This window comes from Microcaecilia unicolor, chromosome 5, assembly GCF_901765095.1.
Source record: "Microcaecilia unicolor chromosome 5, aMicUni1.1, whole genome shotgun sequence".
Lineage (NCBI taxonomy): Eukaryota > Metazoa > Chordata > Amphibia > Gymnophiona > Siphonopidae > Microcaecilia > Microcaecilia unicolor.
In genome coordinates, this window is record NC_044035.1 from 41,904,930 (window position 1) to 41,928,610 (window position 23,681).

At 42.3% G+C, this 23,681-nt stretch overlaps 1 protein-coding gene across 1 annotated transcript in view; it reads left to right on the forward strand.

Annotated features, from left to right (window-relative positions):
- The window catches only part of ACTR1A (actin related protein 1A), a 62,986-nt gene extending 53,367 nt beyond the window's left edge, over positions 1–9,619 (forward strand). The window contains exons 10-11 of the mRNA XM_030202832.1: positions 1,223–1,263; positions 5,360–9,619. Of these exons, the coding sequence (XP_030058692.1) occupies positions 1,223–1,263; positions 5,360–5,462 (144 nt within the window). The 3' untranslated portion in view covers positions 5,463–9,619. The remainder of the gene's footprint in view (positions 1–1,222; positions 1,264–5,359) is intronic.
- The last annotated feature ends 14,062 nt before the right edge of the window (positions 9,620–23,681 follow it).

Genomic DNA, 23,681 nt, shown 5'->3' on the forward strand with positions numbered 1-23,681 from the left:
GGAAGTTACAGCTCCATGATCTGTTTTTGTGGTCTTCCCATTTTTTCCCCAGATCTCTCCTGTCTCCCTTAAAATGCTAGAGGAGTCCTGTCTTTTCTCTTCATATTCAGCCATGCACCCTTCAAGTTTCTTGCTGAGCCCCAAGCTTATTAGTATATTTCTTGATATTGGCCATTGCATTTTTAATGTCTAGTCTCTCAGACTGCATTTCTTCCTCATGTCGCCCTGGGGATCCACTGCAGTCATTCCTCCGGACAGACTGAATTCTGACTGAGAATCTCCACCTTGCACTGCCAGGTGGTCCACATCGCCTGTATGTTTCTCTCTGGGGCTGTCTGTCCCAGTGCTGCTGCTGGGGAATTTATAACTTTCCAGCTTTCTTGAGATGTCATACTAAAGTATTAGGGGATCCAGAACACACTCAGCTCCCTGAATTCACACTATTATGGGAAGTACATGAGATTTTTAGCGGCTGTCAGCAAGGGTGGCGTCACTTCCCTCCCCCATTCCCCCAAGTTGAATTCCTTCTTGATCTGTGGAACTGAGGAGCCTGCTGCATATAGGAAAAGTCATGCATGCTCAGATCTTTACTCCTAGTTATGAGCAGTGTGAGAGCTTTTCTGTTCTGATGATACCACTTGTGTGCCTTATCAGTCCTGTCATCTGTGCGAAACACTGCTTTTTCCTGTCTTTCCCATTACCAACTAAGTTTTAGAATTGTTTCTTTTCCTGTTAGCTATTGATCCATAGCCAATATTCTGTACCCATTCATAGCAGCTGGATTCAGTAGTTTGGGCACATGCTAAAGCCATCACAGTTGGATGGGAGACTATATATAGGGAGGGTAGTTTTCCAAAACATTTACCCATGTAAATTACCTGTCTGAACACTACCCATCCTGTACGTACAGAAATCAACAGCACCCACACTATTACACATGGGATAAGAAACCAGGTTAAGTTGTCTGAAGTAACCATGTACAGTTTTGCATTTCCAAAACTACATATTTTGTTTTGAAGGGAAAAATGACTCACAGGAGAAGCAGGTGCAGATTTCTGCAGGTGCTTTTTTTTTTTATCATTGTAAGTTTAGAAGGTAAAGCATATATATGTACTTTCCGTTTTGGGAATTTGTGCGAACTACCCACATAATTTTGAAAATTGCCCAAAGGAATATGGTCAACTCCGTGAACTGATTTGGGGTTTTGTTTTCTTTCTTTCAGATGTCTGCTCCTCAAGAAAGATTGTATTCTACATGGATTGGGTAAATACTGAAGCACAACGACATTATTAGTAAACAGTGATTTACTAATATGGCAATGAAAAACTTGATGGTCCAGATGTTTTCTGCTGCCACATGCAACTAAAGAAGGGAGAAGGTGGCAGGGATAAAGAAATATCTGAGCTCCATGTAGGCTGTACAGATTAAAGAAATATGATGATATGCAACAGGAGATTAGAAATATGTTTTAACTCTCCTAATAAGTATTTTTTTAATAAAGTAGTGTGGGTGCCATGTTGGTCCACTTTAAAGGTAATAACTAGAAATAAATAAAAAAGAAAGAAAAGAAGATGATACCTTTGTTATTTGATTAACTTTAATACATTTTTGACAAGCTTTCAAAGGCAGAACCTTCTTTCTCAGGTCAGTAAAGATGACAATATCAAAATATATAAGTGAAACATAAAATCATTCCAGTGAGAGTCTAAAGGGAAAGGGAAGGTAGGAGGAGACGTGAGAAACATGGAGAGATGGCTGGGTGATCAGAAGGTGACAAAGCAGTGTAATTTAATGTTGTATAATATGATAGGAAACCCAGATCCTTTTTAAGCCCTGTCAAGTGGGTGTCAAGCTATTTCATAATCTTAGCATCAGGTCTTGCATTCCTGGATTGTTTTAAAGATTTCTCTTAGTCTTTTCACTATAAGGTCATTGGGGCAGTGCCCAGAGCCTTAAAAAATGCTAACCCACAGAGTTCTCACCTTGATTTGCTTTGTGGTATCTGAAGTGGTGTCTGTGGTGTAAGTTAATTTTTGTCTTTAGCATGTGGCCCATCTTCCCAATATAGCACTCTTCTAAACATGTTGAATATTTTTTCCATGAGGGTAACTATGGGGTCCTGTGATATGTGCTGGCACAGTTTGGCATATTGTAAGGACTTGTGCCATTCCCTTCTTTTTGAGCTTCAGTTGGGAGCTTGTATTTCAGTAGTTTTTGCTTCAGAGCTAGTGGTTCTCCAAGAAGATTGCCTCTTCAAACACCCTTGCAATATATCCAGCTGCAAACTATGCCAAAACATTTCACAGGACCCCACGGTCATTCACAAAGGAAAAATATTCAACATTAAGGAATCTTTCACGTGCTCATCTTCCAATGTGGTATATATCATTCAGTGTAAAAAAATGCAACGAAGGCTGCTACTATGGAGAAACAAGTCAGATGCTAGAGAAGAGATTTAATTTACATAGACACCATATGAAAAATGCTAGTACCAATAAAGATGTCACGCCTGTGGGGCAGCACTTTACAAAACCAGAACACTGTACCAGTGACTTCATGGTAAGAATCTTAAAAGGGAACTTTAAAACAATACAGGAACATAAGACCTTTGAAGTCAGAATGATTAAATATTTTGGCACCCACCAGACAGGACTTAACAAAGATCTGGGTTTTCTAGCACATTATAAACCATAAAATTGTACTGCTTTGAAAATCATACTGCTTTGTAACCTCCTGTCTCCATGCATATCTCACCTGTCCCTCTTCCTGCCTCTCCCTTATCCACCCCCATCCTGTTAGACTGTCACTGAAATGCTTTGATGTTTCACTTATATATACTGTCATCTACCAATATTTGCTTATTTCCGATCTGACGAAGAAGGGCAACTTTCGAAAACTAATCAAGAAATGTATTGTTATGTCCAATATAAAAGGTATCTTATTTTCTTTTCCATGTTTTATTTTGTTTTATTTCTATTGATTAGCCTTAATCCTGGAACTGACAAAGACCTGGAAGTGCATCACATCTGTTATTTGTAGATGACTTAAAGCTCTACAGTTCCAGCAATCAACATTTGGCAGAGCAACTCCACTTAGTAAAAAAAACAAAAAAAAAGCTTTTTAGGTGACAGGATGACTTTTGCCCTGGATAAATGTCCTAAGACAATTTTCCTAGGAAGGAAATTAAAACTGAAAACATCTCTCTGACTTATGATTGTCCCATCAATGAGCTTGAAGAGGAAGGGTATATAAATGTCTAGATGTCAAAGAAGGAGCAACAATCCAGCATAAAGTACAGAGAGATTAGAGCACTTTTCAGTATCAATGTTAATCTCCCATAACATCAAAGAAAATGAGATACAAACTATCAACCAGCTTTCAGTTCGTGTACTTTGTATAGCTTTGGAATTGCGGACTGCCTTCTAAAATACCATGAACAAGAAAACTCCTCCATGCTCGTGTGAGGTACACTGATTCTTTTAAACTATGCCAAGAGTGTACGTTCCTCGAGCCGAAGGATGAATGGGCCTTATAGAAATAGATTATGTATATAGAGCTACCATTTTAGACCTCCAGATGTATTTAACAGCATCAACAGATCCAAAAGCACAAAAAGGATTGACGTATGAGAGGAAGTGTCCAGAATCTAGTTCCATCATTAAATTTGGACAGGCATTCTGATGAGCAGAAGGAATGAGTGAGTATCAACCTGTAAGTACAGGAATGGAACCAACAGATATGCAAAGCAGTAGAAAAAGCTTGTTAAAAAGAAGGTAAGCAAAGGAAAACAAGTAAAAAAAAAAAAAAAGAAAGAAATCAAACAGGCTCCGATGCTGCAGGCTCTTTTTTGGCCCCCTTAATAATAAAAACGTCTTTTTTTGGCAGTGCTTCACTCAGCTGAGACCTGGAAGTCACTGAGCCAATCACAACGCGTTCAACCGAGCTAGACGCGCTGTGATTGGCTCAGAGACTTCCAGGTCTCTCAGCTGAGTGAAGCACGGTCAAAAAAAGACGTTTTTATTATTCCAGGGTCCAAAAAAGAGCCTGTAGCATCGGAGCCTGTTTGATTTTTTTTTTATATAGTAAAGAACGTCCATAAAGGATGCTCCTGAGGAGCACTTGGGCTGTTTTTGGGTGGAGCACTCCCATAATGGCCGTCCATGACGAGCACTTGGCCTAGCACAGGGAGTCTCTTGACCAGAGCTCCCATGTGGTGACGCCCCTGTTCCAGTAATGTTTACCTGGTCCAGGGAGGTGTCTAGTAGTATCCTACTCCTCATGCTGCCATCTTGAAAAATGGACCACCTGACCCCAAGTGATGCATTGGGATGCAACAGTAGTGGTCAGTCTGCCAAATAAGGGGTTTAATCCCTTATCGGGAAATATTGCCTTATTAGGCAAGCTGACGTGTAGCGGTGCATCCTGATGCACCAGTACGGGTCAGGTGCTACCATTGCATCCTTCCTGGACCAGGTAAGTATTATTGGTCTATGGAAGTGCCACCACATGAAGGCCTGTGGTTAAGGCCCTGCCCTGTATTGGGTGCCCAGTCCAGGGGTACCCTGGACAAAATAGCCTTGGAGTTATGAGTCCTCTGCTGCATTTCGACTTAGAAGACCCTTCAGCCTTGAACTAAAATAAAGATCCTGCGCTAAGGGGAAAGTACATTTTAGAAAGTGCTAAAATTTAACACTGTTTTTAACATTGAAAGTAATTTCTGATTTGATGGGTTTTTATGCTGACTGTGTTACCCTTTGGTTCAATTATTTTACTGTGGAGTTTTCTGCATTAAAACTTGTACTGCATCAGGAAAATCAGCTCCACCAGCCCCTCAGTAATAGTACTAGTGATTCCATAGCATGTGTCCTGCACCGTATGGTGCTTGTTTATAGTAAATACATGTCAGCTTTTCCAGATATAAATGGGCAGAAACAATTTTGTTACATTGAACTGCAATCAGGTCACCGTGGCGGCATAATGTAAGCCACATTGAGCCTGCAAATAGGTGGGGAAATGTAGGATACAAATGCAGCAAATAAATACATGCTAATCAGTTGTATTGGTCCATTTTGATACAGAAGGTAATGGTTTATAGCCCCTTCCTCAGGAACAGTAAAGTTTGAATTTGATTTCTCGTTTGTTTCTTTGGCATATCAGAGAGTGGTTAGCATATCAAAATAAGGTAATATTAAATTTGTTTGTTTTCAAAAAGGGAAGCTGGTAAATTATTCAGACCTATTAGATTGTAAGCTCTTTGAGCAGGGAACGCTAGTAGTAGTAGACCCATTAATTTTAGTGTAATATTATGTATAATATAACTTCAGTCTGATACCACCTCTTTCTTTTATTACATTTGCAGAGGATCTATTCTGGCCTCATTGGACACCTTCAAGAAAATGTGGGTTTCAAAAAAGGAATATGAGGAAGATGGAGCCCGAGCTATCCACAGAAAAACATTCTAATTTTGGGAAGATCTCTGCAGTTGAAATCTTGCATTTTGGAGTGTGAATGTATGTGAGAAGATGACTGTATGTATGTGTGAGCATGCCAGGAGACCCAGAAAACTGGAGGCTGCAAAAAGCAGCAGAGAAAGAGGAGCCATCCTGATTCTTTTTCCTTTACATGCTTTTGATTTTATGCTGTAACAGCATTATTGCTGTAGGGAGAAGGAAAAGGCCTACAACGCAAACAGTTGAAAGCAACGTGGTCAAAGAAGTATTTACGTGAAATCAGTCTCTTAGGAAACCTAAGAATTGAAAACTTGAAGCTTTCATGTGGCATGAAACTCAGCGGACTGGCTCTTCTCAGCACATTTGTTTTGCTGGCCCGTTGACATTTTAATTTTGTTTTGTGAACATAGTAAATTATTAGATGTTCTAGATTTTGTTCATGGGTTTTTTATTCTCATTCCTAAACTAAATTAGAAATTAAATTTTAGAAAAAATGTTATTGTGTGTAATTGAAACAAAGTATCAGCAATTCTGATTATATTTGAGGTTTGTTTAAAGGCCCACTACGACCATGTGCTATATGCAGGCCAGTTTTAATCAGCAGACGTTATTTTATTTGTTTTTGTATTTTTTCTGTGTCCCTCCCTTAGTTAACATAAGCTTACAGGAGGGGAATGTACTGGCCAGTGTCTTTGTCTTGACTTGTTCTCTGCTGGTCCTTCTTCTGAAAGTGCATTTTTCTTGAACAAAAAAGGAGGAACCAAGATAAAGTAAGAAGTTCCAGTCCTTTGATGGTCCCAGTTGCAGAGACAATTCCTGCACAACCGCTAGACCACATTATAGAACAAACCCAATTGGTATAATGGCCTAGTATGATTTCTCCTACCTTATTGAATTATTACATAATGTTTACAGAATGGATAAGAGGCTGTGCAGAATTCAAAGTTGAAACATCTTAAACAGAAACCTTAGAATTAGAGAGGAACAGTTATCATTTTGTACCAAATTGTAGGCTGTTAGTTTTTAATTAATCCATTTATGGCCAAATCTATTTGGTTAGCATTTAAATTTATTTAGATGTTAAGTAATATTGCGGATTCAGATGATGTAAGAATAAGCATTGCATATACTGCATTTCTAAGCACTCTTTTACATTCAGTTGCCCTTTTATTGCTAATACCCACCTATAGCTTTTTTAAATGCTCACTGGCATTTTAAAAAAAGTTAACTGAAGGGGAGAGCCTTGGGTTAAAATGGGATGAACCAAATGAATTACTTTGCTGGCATGACTAGTGGATCCACGTAGCAATAGGCTGAGTCTGCATTACTCTGAGGAGATGGTTTAATTATCTTGCTACTGGTTAGATTGCAAAGTGTACCTGGACTTTCTTGTTTGGAAATTCCTGATGCTAATCGTTTCTCGTGTACTTTCTAAGTTGCTTCTGATGGTTTAGTAAGTACTTTGTTAGTGGTTCTCAACCCAGTCAGGTTTTCAGGATATCCCCAATGAATATGCATATTACCACTAAAAGGGTTAAACATTCATTCATTTAATTAGTTACATATATATATCAAACTTCCATCTTATTTGACTAATAATAACTTCAGTACATCTTCCACATTTATACATACAAAAATATCAACAAGAACCTTCGTTGTTGTATTTATTAAACTCTTCTCATTCATACATTCAGATAAAGTCCCCGGTCAAAAATTCTTTTACCCTTGATCAACTTTATAAGAACTATAATAATGTCCAGCACTCTGTGTTTACCTAAGATGATCTTTAGAATCTAAACAAAGTAGCATATGCCACCTCCATATGTCCTTCTACAAATGTTCAAACGATGGCAACACTCCAGCGTGTTCAACTTGTGTTACCAGTCATCCAACAAAATTCCAATAGTCAATCAAGTGTATCCAATTGAAAATCAGCTGATGCTCGAAGCATAAGCCTTCTCCCTTAGCTCTAATGAGGCTGTTAAAGGTATTTTGCTTAAACAGATTTCAAATCAAAAGTATGGAGTAATGTATGGGATTGTATGTAATTGTGTATGTTGTTTATATAAGGTCTCCTGAAGAAGTTATATGAAACACGGCCTGTGTAGAGACCAGACAGATGTTGAGATGATATTAAAACGTGTGAAATGATCCAGATGGAGTCTCCCTGAAAGATGTGTTTTGTGATGAATTTGTTCCAGCAGCTGTAAAAGGTTAAGAACGCTGCGGAGAAGGCTTATGCTTCGAGCATCAGCTGATTTTCAGTTGGATACACTTGATTGACTGTTGGAATTTTGTTGGATGACTGGTAACACAAGTTGAACACGCTGGAGTGTTGCCATCATTTGAACATTTATAGAAGGACATATGGAGGTGGCAAATGCTACTTTGTTTAGATTCTAAAGATCATCTTAGGCAAACACAGAGTGTTGGACATTATTATAGTTCTTGTAAAGTTGATCAAGGGTAAATAATTTTTGACTGGGGACTTTATCTGAATGTATGAATGAGAAGAGTTTATGCTTAATAAATACAACAATGAAGGTTATTGTTGATATTTTTGTATGTATAAATGTGGAAGATGTATTGAAGTTATTATTAGTCAAATAAGATGGAACAACGAATATGCATGAGCTAGATTAGCATACAATGGAGGGTAGTGCATACAAAACCTATCCTAGGCATATTCATTTTGGGTATCCTGAGAACTTGATTGGCTGGGTGTGTCCCAAGGACTGGGTTCAGAACCCCTTGTGTAGAAGAATGCAGTGTACTTAAAAGTTAAATAGTTATAGCCTTCTAATTAGCTTAGATAGATATGAGACTTATATACCCAGAATAAACTGTACCTAAAAGCCTTCTTGTCAACTTTATTTTATATGAGAAAATCAGTTTGGAATTTTCAGTGCCATCTTGTTTGTTCATATCCTTGTAATTAATACCACCTATGTGCAAATGTGTGAGAAGAATAATTGTCTGACGTCTAAATATAGCAAGCAGGGATGTATGTATCTGTTATATAAAGAGCATTGCACATTGTTACCATGCCTATAAATATAATTTGAATCTTTGCAGTTCAGCAAAGGTTTTGAATTGTGTAGTATTTGCTGAATTTATTTTCATAATTACACAGCTCTCTCAAAAGAAACTAAATTTTGGTAATTAATGAGGTTGGAAAGGTCCAAATAATTCAGCTGTTTCATACAAATTCTAGTTTCAAAAGGTTTGAAATGTAGACACCCTCTCCACCCCCCCCCCCCCCTCACTACCACCACTTATATTGGCAATTTAGATTTTGTATCCTGTACTTATATTCTTCCTGTGAGCAATGAAAATGGAGAACTTGCTCTTCCAGTGTGTTTGTGTGGGTCATTAGATGGCATGCCAGGCTTGTTTTTACTTTTGCATAAATTCTACTTTGAATACACAGTAATGTGTTGCTATTATTCCTAGAGCAGCCTGACAGGACCTGTTCTTATTGCTATCTCATCTTCACTAAATTCCAGCTTCTTAACTGTTTGATAATAAGTGTGATTGGTGGCATTCCATGTGGATATAGGTTGAAGCAGTATATCTTGCCTTGAAGAATGCTACATCGTGGGTTGAGATTTTCAGGACTACTTCACAGGGCAGAATTCCAGTCTTCAGAAGGACTTCTTTTACATGATTGAATGTAGTTTCAGTATTTGTTAGCACCCTCTTAGCTGCTCATAAATTTGCAGAATCATAGAGTTGTGATGCATGCAGAAGAATTCTAGTGTCACTGCTCTATAAACAAAAAAATGATTAGTTTTTTTTTTTTTTTTTTTTTAGAAAAAAAGTTTCTATTGTGCCCTTAATGTAGTCCAGGGACCAATCTGTATAAGAGAATTTGAATTGATATTTATTATCATCAGGACTGACATCAAGGCAGTACATGCAAGATTTATTTTAAACTCCAAAGATTCCTTTTATATATTTCCCCCTTACGACCAAACTCTTGAGTTAACCTTGTAACTGAGCTGAACCAGTTCTGGAAAACGTTTATTTGTGATCTGTGTGAAAGGTGCTTCCTTAAACCTAGCATTTGTACTATCCGCCTGATATTGTAACTTGCACAATTACTCCAAGCCATGGTGCCCAAAGTACAATGAGAGACCTTAAATAAAATTGATCATATACAAAAATGACTTCAGGCTGTGTTTTTTTTTTTAAGATTTTTTTTTTTTTTCAAACAATTGTTTATGCTTACAACTTCATAACATGCTGATTACAGAACAAGCTTTATCCATCTTTGTATAAATCCTCCCCAGTTACCCTTCCTCTCCTCACCCAACAATGAGGAATCTTGCAGCTCAGCCCTTAAAATTCCATTATATGTACTGGACATCTTTTCATACTTTATAATCTGTGTTTATAAAGATAACAAACACAGTACATAGTGTATCCCTACATAGAGCATGGAATCAAAATAAAATTAAATGACTTTCACACTTTAAAGGGGACATATATAGATGAAACTCATTTGGAGCTCTGGTGCAGCTCACGATGGAGTGGGCTGTGAGGCGAGAGTGGTGCCTCGGGGGGGGGGGGGGGGGGGGGGGGGGTCCTAGTAGAGAGCAGGCTGCTGAGGGTGTTTCTGCCTCGGAACCATGGTCAGATCTTCCCAGGTGAGGTGTGCTAGCAACTGGCTTCGGCTCAGGTTTCTGTTTAAAAAAAAGTGCACAGCTCATGTGGTGTGATGGCGGCTCCAGAGGAGAGAATCAAATGCTCCTGTTCCAAAGACCACTGCTCATCCTCTGGCAACTGCACGGAGTGCAGGCCAGTGCTCTTGAGGGTGGTGTTGGACTCTGAAACTGCTGCAGCTGGTGAGGTGAGTCAGCAGTGGGTTGGTTCTCTATCAGGCTCCCCTGTGTCTGGACAGCATGGTTCCCCTCTGGAAGAGGCGGGAACACTGGCCATTTGGGGGCACGCGGCTGCAGGAGCTGCACCGTGTCAGGCAGTTACAACTTTGGAGGGGGCTTCCCAAAGTGGATCTTTGGGCTCGGCACTGATGCAGGGAACTCCTTTTTCTTCTGAGTTTGTGTTGTTGCTGCACCAGGCTTTTCTTCTTAAGCAGAGAGCTCAGCTGCCAGTCTCTGGCAGGGTTCAGACTGCTCCGTCGGCCCCTAAAAGATCCAGGTTGGAGTTTCAGAATGACCATAAAGCAGCAGAACCTTAGCAATTTGGTTAAGGAATTCATTTAATTTGAGTATTTATATACCGCTTAGGCCTAAGTGGTTTACAGCTTCGCTTTACAAGGTACTGGAGGTATCCCTATTGGGCTCACAGTCTAGGTAGTACATTGTACTACTGTTGTACCTGGGGCAACGGAGGGTTATGTGACTTGCCCAAGGTCACACGGAGCTGCAGAGGGAATTGAACCTGGTTTCCCAGGATTTCAACTCGCTGCCAACCATCAGGCAGTAGTGGGAATCGAACCTAGTTCCCCAGGTCTGCAACCTGCTACACTAACCATTAGTCTACTCCACTCCTCAGCAAGGTTAAGCCACAGTGGTTGCCAGAGGACAACCAAAGGCTACAGCTCACAGGCACAGGCTAAATTTTGGGGCAGTAGAAAATACAGACCAGGCTGGCAGGCTTATGGTCAGAGGTCCTGGTTTCTGGCCCATCAGTCCTCCTTTCGGGAGGACAGGAAGCCCGTCTCAGAAGCCATGAGAGCTCCCAGAGCCCCTAGACAGTCATAATGATGCCAGACCAGCCCCCTCTCCCATTCCCATTGGAATTCTGGGCAGAGTGGACCACAAACACATCAGATCAGTGGGGTGTGGATATTCTGCGGGATGGGTACAAATGTTTCTGCAGTCCCCGTGTCGCAGGAGGGCCAAGGTGGGTCAGGTTTTGGGCACAATCACATCCTTACTGGAGCTTTGGGTAATTGAACCAGTTCCTTCTGCAGAGTGGGGGCAGGGCAGGTACTCTGTCTACTTCGTGGTCCCAAAAAAGGAAGGTACAGTGTGTCCAATCCTGAATCTCAAAAGTGTAATGTGTTGCCTTCACATCTCCCACTTTCACATGGAGACTGTGCGTTCAGTCATCGCAGTTTCTCAGAGCTCTGGACTTAAAGGAAGCGTATCTGCACATTCCCATTTGTCCGCCACATCAGCAATTCTTGCACTTTGCAGTGTTTGCTCGTTACTTCCAGTTCAGGGCCATGCCCTTTGGGCTGGCCATGGAACTCAGGACATTTTCCAAGGTGGTGATGGTGGTAGCGGCCTTACTGCAGCACCAGAGGATCCAAGTCCACCCTTACCTGGATGACTGGCTGATTCACGCATCGTATCAGGACAGTGTGAAGGTGACTTCTAGGGTCGTTCAAGTCCTTGGGCAATCAATTTCGAGAAGAGAAGGCTCATTCCATCGCAGCAGCTAGAGTATCGTGGGGTCCCGTTCAACACTCAGAAGGAGTGTGTTTTCCTCACAGATCTGCGGCGTGTGAAGTTGGTGAGTCAGATCTGTCTGTTGCTCCACAAGGCCCTGGCCCTGGGACTATGTGCAGATCCTGGGATCCATGACTGCAGCCATGGAAGTGGCCCCTTAGGTGAGGGTGCATCTGCGTCCTTTGCAGGACTCCCTTCTCAGTTGGTGGTCCCCAATCTCACAGGCTTACAGCCGGTGGTTGCCATGGAGTCAGCCAGGCAGAGCATGTGCTGGAATTTCTCCCTTGGAGCTCTGTTTCCCATCACACTGTAGGTGGTGGTGACCACAGATGCCAGCCAGTGGCGTACCAAGGGTGGGGGCGGTCCGCCCCGGGTGCACGCCGCTGGGGGGTGCCGCGGCGCACGCCTGCTGCGAGAGTTCACTAACTTCTCTCGTTCGCTGCAGCTCCCTCTGCCCCGGAACAGGTTACTTCCTGTTCCGGGGCAGAGGGAGCTGCAGCGAACGAGCAAAGTTAGTAAACTCGCAGGAGGCGCGCGCTGCGGCACCCCCCCCCCCCCAGCGGCATGCACCCGGGGGGGGGCTCTTTCACCGGGGGGCGCTGCACCCGGGGGGCAGGGCGCCACCCCGGGTGTCCGCCCCCCTAGGAACGCCACTGATGCCAGCCTTTTGGGTTGGGGTGCTCATTATAGGATTCACCTTGCCCAGGGTACCTGGTCAGTGGTAGAAGCTCGGTAGCCCATCACTTGCCTGGAACTGAGGGTAGTTTGCAGAGTACTGGCTGCCATTGCCCCGCTGCTGAAGGGTTCTCCGGTGCAGGTGTTTGACAACACGATGACAGTGGCCTACATCAACAAGCAAGGGAGGGGCCGCACCACAAGCCACTGGCATTGGAGGCTGGACTGCTCGTGGTCTGGGTGGAAGAGAATCTTCTTTGTTGGTGGCACACATTGCGGGAGCCCCGAACATGGAGGCAGATTCTCTCATCAGGACCTCAATTCAGGAGAGTAGGAGTTGTTTGAAGAAGCCTTTCACCTCATAGTGGGTTGGGGGGGGGGGCCCAAGCTGGATCCCATAGCAACAAGGGCATTCTGCAGTTTTTCTCTCACTGATGGGAGCAGGGGCCTCTGGGTCTGGATGCGCTTCTTCAGCGGTGGCTGGATGCAGGACTTCTATATATCTTTCCGCCATGGCCAGTGATAGGCCGACTGTTGCAGCACCTAGTTCATCACAGGGGACGGGTGATATTGGTTGCCCCAGACTGGCCGTGCCAGCCTTGGTATGCAGATCGGGTACGGCTGCTGGATGGTGCTCCACTTTGTCTTCCGCAGTCTCTGGGCCTGCTCCAGCAAGGGCCAATCCTCATGGTAGATCCCTACAGAAGAAGGGGTACTCAAGGTCCATTATTGCTGTTCTGCTGCAGGCCCCTAAGAGCTCAACTTCCACTGCATATGCCCGAGTGTGGTGCATGTTTGAAGGCTGGTGCACAGAGAGGGGAGTGGATCCTTTTTCCTCTTCTCAAGCTCAAATCTTGGCATTTCTTCAGTCAGGGGTCCAGAAGGATTTGGCCCTTGGCTCCTTGAAGGTCCACGTGGCAGCCTTGGCTTATTCTAGGTGCAGGCTGCAAAATTCCTCCTTGGCTTCCCCTCCAGATTTGATCAGCTTCTTGAAGGGGTGGGGTCACCTTCGGCCCTTGCCATTCGGGCTTTGTGTCCAGACTGAAATCTTAACCTTGTGGTACAGGCTCTTCTGAAGCCACCCTTTTGAGCCTCTCTAGAAGGCCACCATGAAGATCTCACTCTAAAGATAGTGTTTCTGGTGGCTATTGCTCAAGGGTCTGTCGTGCCAGGACCCCTTCCTCCATTTCACAGAGGCTGGGGTCTCAAGTTGAATGTAGCCTTCCTTTCTTCCTAAAGTAGTGTTGCCGTCCTGGTGTTTTGCAGGGAGGAAGAAGGGGAGGAGCAGTAAACCTCCCTGAGACCTCTTGATGTCCATCGGGTGCTTCTGATCACCTGTTCATCCTTTTTGGGAAGCAGAGGCTGGTCCTCATGGCGTCCAGGCCACATTGCCAGGTGGTTGGAGATGATCACTTCAGCGTACCTGCTGGAGGGGAAACAGCCCTCTCTGCTGGTAAAGCCTCGTTCTATGAGACAGATGGTGACTTCCTGGCCGGAATCCGTTTCATTAGCCCCTGTGTATATTTGCAGGGCAGCAACATGGTTGATGCTGCATACGTTTGCAAGGCATTATCAGGTGGATATTGTGGCCCATTCAAAGGCGTTCGGTGCGTCAGTTCTCCGGGAGGTGGGGCTAGGTTCCCACCCTTGTCTAGGGATTGCTTTTGGATATCCCAAACATTCTGGAATAGTGGGAGTTAATGTAAAGGAAGGAGAAATTAGGGCTTACCTGATAATTTTCTTTCAATTAGTTCTTCACACTATTCCAGGAGCCCACCCATGTTTCTGTGTTTCTTGCGCAGGTGCTGAAGAATTGTACATGGCTGCCATGCTCTTGTCTCTCTGAGAGGACTCTGGAGACCTTCTGGGGTTCTTTGTTGATTGTTCTTTAAAGTTGTAGAGTTTTGTTGGTCCTGTTCCTTCTGCTTGTTTATGTAAATACAGGAGAACTGGGCTGGCTGGCTGGGAATTTATTTAGCAGCTCAGTTTTGGGGTTTCTATCTCCACCTGTTGGTCAATGGACATAACTATCCCACACACCCTAATTTCTCCATTTTAGGGATGAGGACCGAAGGCAGCACATGGAGAAAAAAACATTTGATAACTCCCCCCTCCCAACTTGGACAGAATGGGGGGTGGGGGGAGGGAGGTGGAAAATTGGAGACGTGGTTTCATTGTGGGACAAGTGCTTTAACAGTCTTGGTTAAGTACAAAGATTATGTTGTAAACAGACTTAAGTCCCTACTCATTTATATGACATTGTATGATTGAGCTATACTGCTGTCAAATTATTAGGCAGACTGGATGGATCATTCAGCTGCAGTCAGTTACTATGTTCATTTTTTTTCTCATGCAGTTTATACTGGGCTACCGCACACTCTTAAAGCTCTCCTTTCTGTCTTGAATGAGCACCATCAGCTTAGGCAGCATGCACACATGCTGCAATTTTCCCAACATACTCTGGCAGATCAGTCTCTACTTGCTTCTAGGGCTCAGTAATTGTCATACATTCAGCCCCTTACTTAATAAAACTGGCTTTATGTCTTCCCACTGTGTGTGTTAACCAGTTTAACAAGCACACCCCTATCTGTTTAACCATCTCCATTCCCAGTATCTTTTTCACAAATCCTATAACTTCTGGATCTTTGTGCATAGAAACGGCCACTAAATATATTTAAAATCTTCCCTCTGGCCACATTTGAACCAACATTTCATCTTCCTCCAAACATTTTTATTAGTCTTTCTGGCATATATTACCACCTTATAGCCATTTTCTATCATGTTGGATGACTCCGTACCCTTAAGAAGTTCCTCCACAATATTCCTTCTTAATTCCTCATCCATTACTACATTTAAGTCGTCCTCCCATCTTTATCAAAAGTTAGGAAATTCTTTTCACAAAGGACTTTCTAAATATGAGAAATTATCCCCTTTATCATACCTATCACTAAGGCCAGTACCATAGGTCCCTTCCTATTGTGTTAAATCATTTATTGCTTTTGTCTTCATATACTGGAAATGGTCTTTCATCCAGTCCAAAGTTTAAGGGTAATTATATAGCTGGAAGCTAATTGCACTATTTTCTGTAAGGCAGTATGTAATGTAAATGTTTTACTGCCTAACTGCAAGGAGTTGTACATGTATGCATGTCGCCAGAGCCGGAGGTGGGACTGGTGGTTTGGAGGTGGGAATAGTGCTGGGCAGACTTATACGGTCTGTGCCCTGAAGAGGACAGGTACAAATCAAGGTATACACAAAAAGTAGCACATATGAGTTTATCTTGTTGGGCAGACTGGATGGACCATGCAGGTCTTTTTCTGCCGTCATCTACTATGTTACCACATTACATAGTAATATAGTGACAGCTGATAAAGACCTGAATAGTCCATCCGGTCTGCACAACTGTCACATTCATTCTCAATTCAAGATTAAATCAACAATAAACGTGATTGTGGTCTTTCCTTGTTGTCTCTGGGTCATAGACCATAGAAGTCTACCCAGCTCTGTCCTTATGTTCCAACTACTGAAGTTGCTGTCAAAGCCCATTCCAGCCTATACAAATCCATCATTTGCGGTACACAGACCATAAAAGTCTACCCAGTACTATCCTCACATTCTAAATTACTGGAGTTTCTGTCAAAGCTCTCTAAAGCCATCCTAATCCGGATTGCTATATGTAGGACTCAGACTGTACAAGCCAACCCAGCACTGTTGATACAGCCAGAGTTGCCATCTAAGCACCACTTGACATGCAAAGTTTTATTTTTTTGTACCATTCATTTTCTAATTAGAGATACTATATTTCCTTGTCACTTTCAGCAGATGAATCCAGGAACTAGTGGGTTAAGTCCACCTACCAGCAGGTGGAGATAGAGATAAACTAAAGGCAGTGATGTCAGACAGACAGCTCCTTCCTCAGTTAGTATGTCTCTATCTCAGCAGGTGGTGGGCGGCTTTTTCTTCAGCTCCTGGGCCCAAGGCCTCTGAGGGTGCTCCCAGTTTGAGCCGGGGGGGGGGGGGGGGGGTGTGGATTGGTGGTGTCCCCTTTGGCAGCATACGCAGTTGCTGGGTCCCTGCTGCACCGCAAATTCCCTCTGAACAGGCTTTTGCTGTTCCTTTCCTTCCCTGTTTTTTTTTTTTTTTATTATTTTAGTGAGGAGGCAGAAACAAAGAGAACCATAGAATTTGTTTAAAAGAGAAACAGAAGCACAGGGAACTGTGTTTTTGCTGAGAGCAGGTTTGTGTTACTGCTGTCCGAGTCCTGTTTTCTGTTGCCTGCTTGTCTGAGCATGCCTCGAAGTGGAGTCGGAGAGTTATTTTCTTTGGCTCAGCTGTCAGTTCCCGCGCTTTCCCGGTCCGGGGTAAGTCCTGCTGGGTTCCTGTTTGGGGGCGGGCGATGGCAGCGGAGGCGGTAAAACGCTGTTCCCGATGCGGGAAACGGCGCTCGGCGGCAGGCCTTTGCAGCGTGGGGTGCACTGATTTTGCGGGACTCGAAGGAGCGGTGCCCCCCCCCCAAGAGCATACATATATCACATACCATGTAAAATGAGTTTATCTTGTTGGGCAGACTGGATGGACCGTTCAGATCTTTATCTGCCGTCATTTACTATGTATGTAAAGATTCCACGATCTTCCTGCTTCTAAAAGACCCTGCAATAGGGACACCCCAATCAACATCTCCCATATTAAAATCACCTATTAGTAGTACTTCCACTTTCACAGTTATATTTTGAATGTGTTCAATTAAATCAAACTAGTACAGAATGCCGTGGCCAGGTTCATATTTTCTGTAAGTTTTTGGGTGTTTTTTTTTTTTTACTAAAGGATGATTAAATTTGAAATATATGCATAAGTACATTAATTCTATTCTGGTAGAAAATTCATATAATTGTCATCATGAATGTTACTATTTTGAATTATGCATGTAATTTTTACCCTGTCAAACGGTGAATAGTGTAGTAGTGCAAACTAGAATGATTTTACATTTAAAAACACACACACACTTCCTTGATTGTAAGCAACTGCTTGATTATTTTATTTTAACTAATATGGAAGATTTCTCAGACCAGTGATTCTAAGACTTTTAGCCAATGTAACTCCATTTTGACATTTAAAAATTCACAACCCCCAGCTGATGATTTCATATATTAGCAGACCTCTCTTCCCTTCCCTCATCTACTCATCCAAAGGGAGAAGGTAGCAGTAGTGGCAACAGTAGCAGCTGTCATCACAGGATCCTATGAGCCAGCATGCACTCACAGATCCCACCACTCTGCACATGTTTCTATTATTATTATTATTACTTGTTACATTTGTATCCCACATTTTCCCACCTTTTGCAGGCTCAATGTGGCTTAACGGCGTTAGCCGATTACGGTCTGAACAAATACATGGTATGAATGAATATAAAGTGATATTGTGGTAGAATGAGGTATATGTATGGTAGGTACTATTGGGGGAAACTTAGGGAGGGAAAGGGGGAAGAAGAGTCACGCCATGTCCGTTATGGCTTTTGGTTGCATTGTGTCAAAGGTGACCAGGTATTTTTATGTGGGGTATGCTCTTCTGAACAGGTCTGTCTTTAGTGCTTTCTGAAAATTTAGGTAGTTTTTACTGCTTTTGGCAATGCGTTCCATAGTTGTGCGCTTAGGTAGGAAAAGCTGGCTGCATAGGTGGATTTGTATTTGAGTCCTTTGCTGCTTGGGTAGTGGAGGTTTAGGTATGATCATGCAGATTGTGTGGTGTTTCTGGTTGGCAGGTCGATGAGGTCTGTCATGTATCCCGGTGCCTCGCCGTAAATAATTTTATGAACAGTTGTGCAGATTTTGAAAGTGATAAGTTCTTTGATTGGTAGCCAGTGCAATTTTTCTTTGCGTGGTTTGACACTCTCAAAACATGTTTTTCTAAATATAAGCCTGGCTGCTGTGTTTTGGGCGGTCTGAAGTTTCTTTATGATTTGATCCCTGCATCCCGCATAGATTCCATTACAGTAATCTGCGTGGCTTAGTACCATGGACTGTACCAGGTTATGAAGTATTTCCCTCGGGAAGAATGGTTTTACACGTTTGAGTTTCCACATTGAGAAAAATTTTCTTTATGGTGGATTTTGCTTGGGTTTCTAGTGATAGGTTACGGTCGATTGTTACCCCAAGAATTTTCAGGCTGTCTGAGACAGGCAGGGTGTATCCTGGGGTGTTAATGTTTGTGGGTTTGTTTGTATGTATTGTATTGGGATGAGATGATGAGACAACAGTGTTTTTTCTGTATTGAGTTTTCGTTGGAATGCATTTGCCCATGAGTTCATGATGTGTAAGCTTAGCTTGATTTCGTTGGTGATTTCTGCCAGATCATGTTTGTATGGGATGTATAATGTAACATCATCAGCGTAGATAAATGGGTTGAGGCATTGGGTGGTTAGGGTCTTGGCTAGCGAAGTCATCATTAAGGTTGAAAAGGATCGATGATAGTGGTGATCCTTGTGGTACTCTGCAGTCTGGTTTCCACGGTGACAATATGTTTGTTTTTTGATTTCACTTAATATGTTCTTGTGGTTAGAAAACCCTTAATCCAATTTGAAAGTGCCACCATTGATTCCAAACTATTCTAGAAGTCTTAGCAATATATTATGGTTAACCATGTCGAATGCACTTGACATGTCAAATTGGAGGAAGAGAATGCTCTTGCCTATTGCTATTTCCTGCTTGAATTTGGTTAGGAGAGTGAGTAGTACTGTTTCGGTGCTGTGTAGGGGTCAAAATCCTGACTGTGACTCATGTAGTATAGTGAATTTGTTTATGTAGTCATTGAGTTGTTTGGTCACCAGTCCTTTCATTAGTTTGACTAATGGGAGTGGAGTAGTGGCCTAGTAGGTAGGGTGGTGGACTTTGGTCCTGAGGAACTGAGTTCGATTCCCACTTCAGGCACAGGCAGCTCCTTGTGACTCTGGGCAAGTCACTTAACCCTCCATTGCCCCATGTAAGCTGCATTGAGCCTGCCATGAGTGGGAAAGCACAGGGTACAAATGTAACAAAAATAAAATAATGGGATAGATGCTACTGGACAGTAGTTGGTAATGTCTTTTTTTTTTTTTTTTTTTTTCTAATCTAACAAACTCACCCAAGGGGCAAAGACAGGGGCAGGCCCCATGCTGTCTGCTACTAATGGAATAAACACAAACCAGGAAAATGTACTAATTAAAAAAAAATCACATTTATTAGGTAAGATGAGCACCATCAGAAAAATAAACACCCACATGGTAGTCTTATAGTACCACTAACAGCATTTTATTCAGTGGGTAGCTCACTCTCCTTGTAATTTTGTATATCTGAGCTATATTTAGTGCAATTGTACCCTTTTTAAAACTCTCTTCAACCAAGTGCACCTATGATAATTCACTAGCCAGCTTCAACAACAGATCAGATTAAAATTGAAAAGATAAGAAAAACTTATCTTATGTGCCTGGTGCTGATAATGACAGATGTGATCGCTTTGCTCTTATGCTCATACAGAAAGACTGCTCTGCCCCTGTCAAGATTTGCCAGACTCCACGGGTTTCAGTCCAACTTTCCTCAGGGACTCAGGTTAGGGCTGTCTCTCCCCTGGATTGCCGCCAGCTATGCTACTATAATGAGCATAGGTCATAATAATAATAATAAAGGTTCAGGAGGAGGAAGAGCAGCCTATTTCTGTGACCCCCCCCCCCCCCCATTTATATCTGAACCCACATTTTGGAAACCACTACCTCACACAGCATTATCACCAACTCACTTGCTCCTTCAGATCTAAACCAACTCAAAGACCCTGCTGGAGTAGGAGTCGCCAATTCCAGACCTGCAGTTTGAAGGATAACTACAGTGAACACACCATGGAGGCAGTGTATGCAAGTACATCTCAAACATTCAGTGTGGATATCCAGAGAACCCAATCAGCTTGTACTACTCCAAGACTACAGTTTTTATTTTTATTACATTTGTACCCCAGGCTTTCCCACTCATGGCAGGCTCAATGCGGCTTACATGGGGCAATGGAGGGTTAAGTGACTTGCCCAGAGTCACAAGGAGCTGCCTGTGCCTGAAGTGGGAATTGAACTCAGTTCCCCAGGACCAAAGTCCACCACCCTAACCACTAGGCTACTCCTCCACTGTTGCTACTATTTGAGATTCTACATGGAATGTTGCTATTCCACTAGAAGTGCTATTCCATGTAGAAGTCGGCCCTTGCAGATCACCAATGTGGCCGCACAAAAACAGAAGCCTGCGCAGCCTTCTACATGGAATGTTGCTAGTGGAATAGCAACATTCCATGTAGAATCTCCACTAGTATCTATTTTATTTTTGTTACATTTGTACCCTGCGCTTTCCCACTCATGGCAGGCTCAATGCGGCTTACATGGGGCAATGGAGGATTAAGTGACTTGCCCAGAGTCACAAGGAGCTGCCTGTGCCTGAAATGGGAATCAAACTCAGTTCCCCAGGACCAAAGTCCACCACCCTAACCACTAGGCCACTCCTCATTACCTGCCTCTAGAACTTTTTAATCTAAACAGCTAATGACAAAAGTGTTGCAGAACTATAATACAGACAAACTTTTTTAATCAAGTCTTTAACAAATGGAAAAAGGTTACAAAGTTTGGAAAAAATTATATGAGCTACAGTGTACAAAGAAATACTGAAAAAGTAAGCATAATTTTGGTTCACCAAAAGGCAGTTGTGTCCTGAGTTGAAATCACAGTCATTGAACTGGTCCTACAGTTGGCAAAGTGAAAGACTATGTGTATAAATTCTTCCCCATTAAAAAAAAAAAAGTTTGATTAAAAGTGTCACAATGTTAATATCTCAGAGGTCTATGGGATCATACGCTACATTTTTCAAAAGGGTGTTTTGGCAAAAAGAGCAAATTCAGTTTGTACAGTAAATGCTCAACAGAACAATTGAGCTTTTTCCCCAATCACATTGGCTTCAAACTCTATATGGCAGTAGTTACAGTACATGATAGATAAGTTTAAGTTCCAAGACTAAAAACTGTTCATGTTACATCATTTTTTTGCATCGCAGTGGAAAATACTTTTATTTACAAAATATATAATTAAACAATTTTAATGTTAACTGGTATTTTACATGTATTCAAATATTAACCTTCCCTCACCACTATTTAGGGAAAGGACTAAAGGACACTAATGTTTTAAAAACCACTCCGAAACACTGGATTATCATCGATATATTTCTAAGACTGCAGTATCATCTACTCACAGCAACATGTTAAAAATACAGAGCAAAATAAGGATATGATCTTATTTAGAACAAAATCTCATTTCTCTTAAAACTGAGACAGGCTTGCTCAAGCCATGTGGAACTCCTACATCAAGCTTCTACTCATCAGTTCAGCAGGGTTCAAGGCTGCTAGAGATAAGGATAATCCAGCCACTGGGCCAAAGAGATACTTGCAGAAAGGTACCATTGATCAGGCTTTACTGAGTCCCCTTGCCAAGGACTGTTTTCTGTAACAGCTAAGTTATAGAGGGAGAAGGGAAAGGCCTAATGGATGAAAACCCCTTTGGTAGTCATGAGGGCCACCAGTACTGCAAATTCACACCATACTGCAACTGGTGATAGGAGAGCAGCTGGAGGCAGATTTCAACCAGCTTAGAAGCTCAAGTGTGAAGCAAAGCAAGCCAGCTTGAGCAATATGATACAATTCAGGCCTGCAGTCTTCACCTTCTTGTCATACCCTTTGCATAACAGCAATGATTTTTGAAAGTGGGCAACAGCCAATTCCCAGTGATCAGGGCTTTAGCCTTGGCAATCTGAAAGATCTTTAACCTGGAGTCAGGAGGTAGCATCAATAGTCCAAGCTTTCAACCTGTGAGATTTTGGTTTTAGTTCATGCCTTCTCAGTAGCAACTCAAGGTGAGTTACATTTCCATCCTGGAGGGCTCACAATCTATGGTAAGTTTGTACCCGAGGCAATAGAGGGTTAAGCAACTTGCCCAAAATCACAAGAGGCCACAGCTCTAAATCCTAATAAAATAACCATTGGGCTATTCCGTAGCTGGAAATGCTGAATCAAGAAGTCTACACTTCTGGTAACTGGAGGATCTGTCTTTCCTTTCCATAATTGTATTTTTTGGTTCTTTACTATTGTATCTTAACTCTTATAAATATTGGTTTTATCCCTTTTTGTTATGGTTATGTAAACTGTTTTATTGCATTGTTCTAAAGGTGCTTTATCAAGCTCAGTAAGTTAAAAAAGGAAGAAGACCAGAGGTTCACTAAGGGTTTCTCACTTTTAAAAATTAGACCTCAGTGTATTATATTATTGTATTTAATTTCTGAGCTTGAGAGCAGAGATCAGACTGTATCCCAAGGCTGAACAACAAGAGTTGAGGACTAACAGACAGGTACAGGCAGAAGATTCTGGGACAGCAACATTCTATCTGCATATGGCAAACAAGATAACACGAACTGCAAAGACAACAACTAACATTAAAACCTACATATGGCAAGGTTGAAAACAAAGGCCTGATCTGATTGCATGGCCATGCACTGCTTTCTATAAAACAGCTCTGAAAACTCAATATAGTCAGTACCCTTCAACCTAAGGATGAGAGACTACTAGCTGTAGTCCAGGACCATGATCTACAGATGAGATGGCTCACAAGCAGCTAGAAATTTGCCAGGCTGACAGCCAGAGGAAGCTTGGTTAAATCCCGATGCTGATCTTTGTGATCTTTGCCAAGTCAGTCAGAACTCCATTGCCTCAGGTACAGACTGTAAACCCACTGGAGACAGGGGAAAAACCTACTGTATCTGAATGTAACTCACCTCAAACTGAAGACAGCCAAGGTAAACAAGGCAATAGCAAAAGCCAGAAGGATGCTTGGGTGCACAGGAAGCAGAATAGCCAGAAAAAGGAGGCAAGAGTGCCTCTAAGTTTCTGGTGAAACATTCTGGAATACAGTGTGCACTTTGAGACCACACCTTCAAAAGAATATAAACAGGAATGAGGTGGATCTAGAGGGCAGCTACTACAATAGTCAGTGGTCTGTCATATGATATACCAACATTTAAATACCTCCATGGAACAAATGCACAAGAGGGAAGCCTCTTCCAATGGAAAGAGAGCTCTGAAACAAATTGGG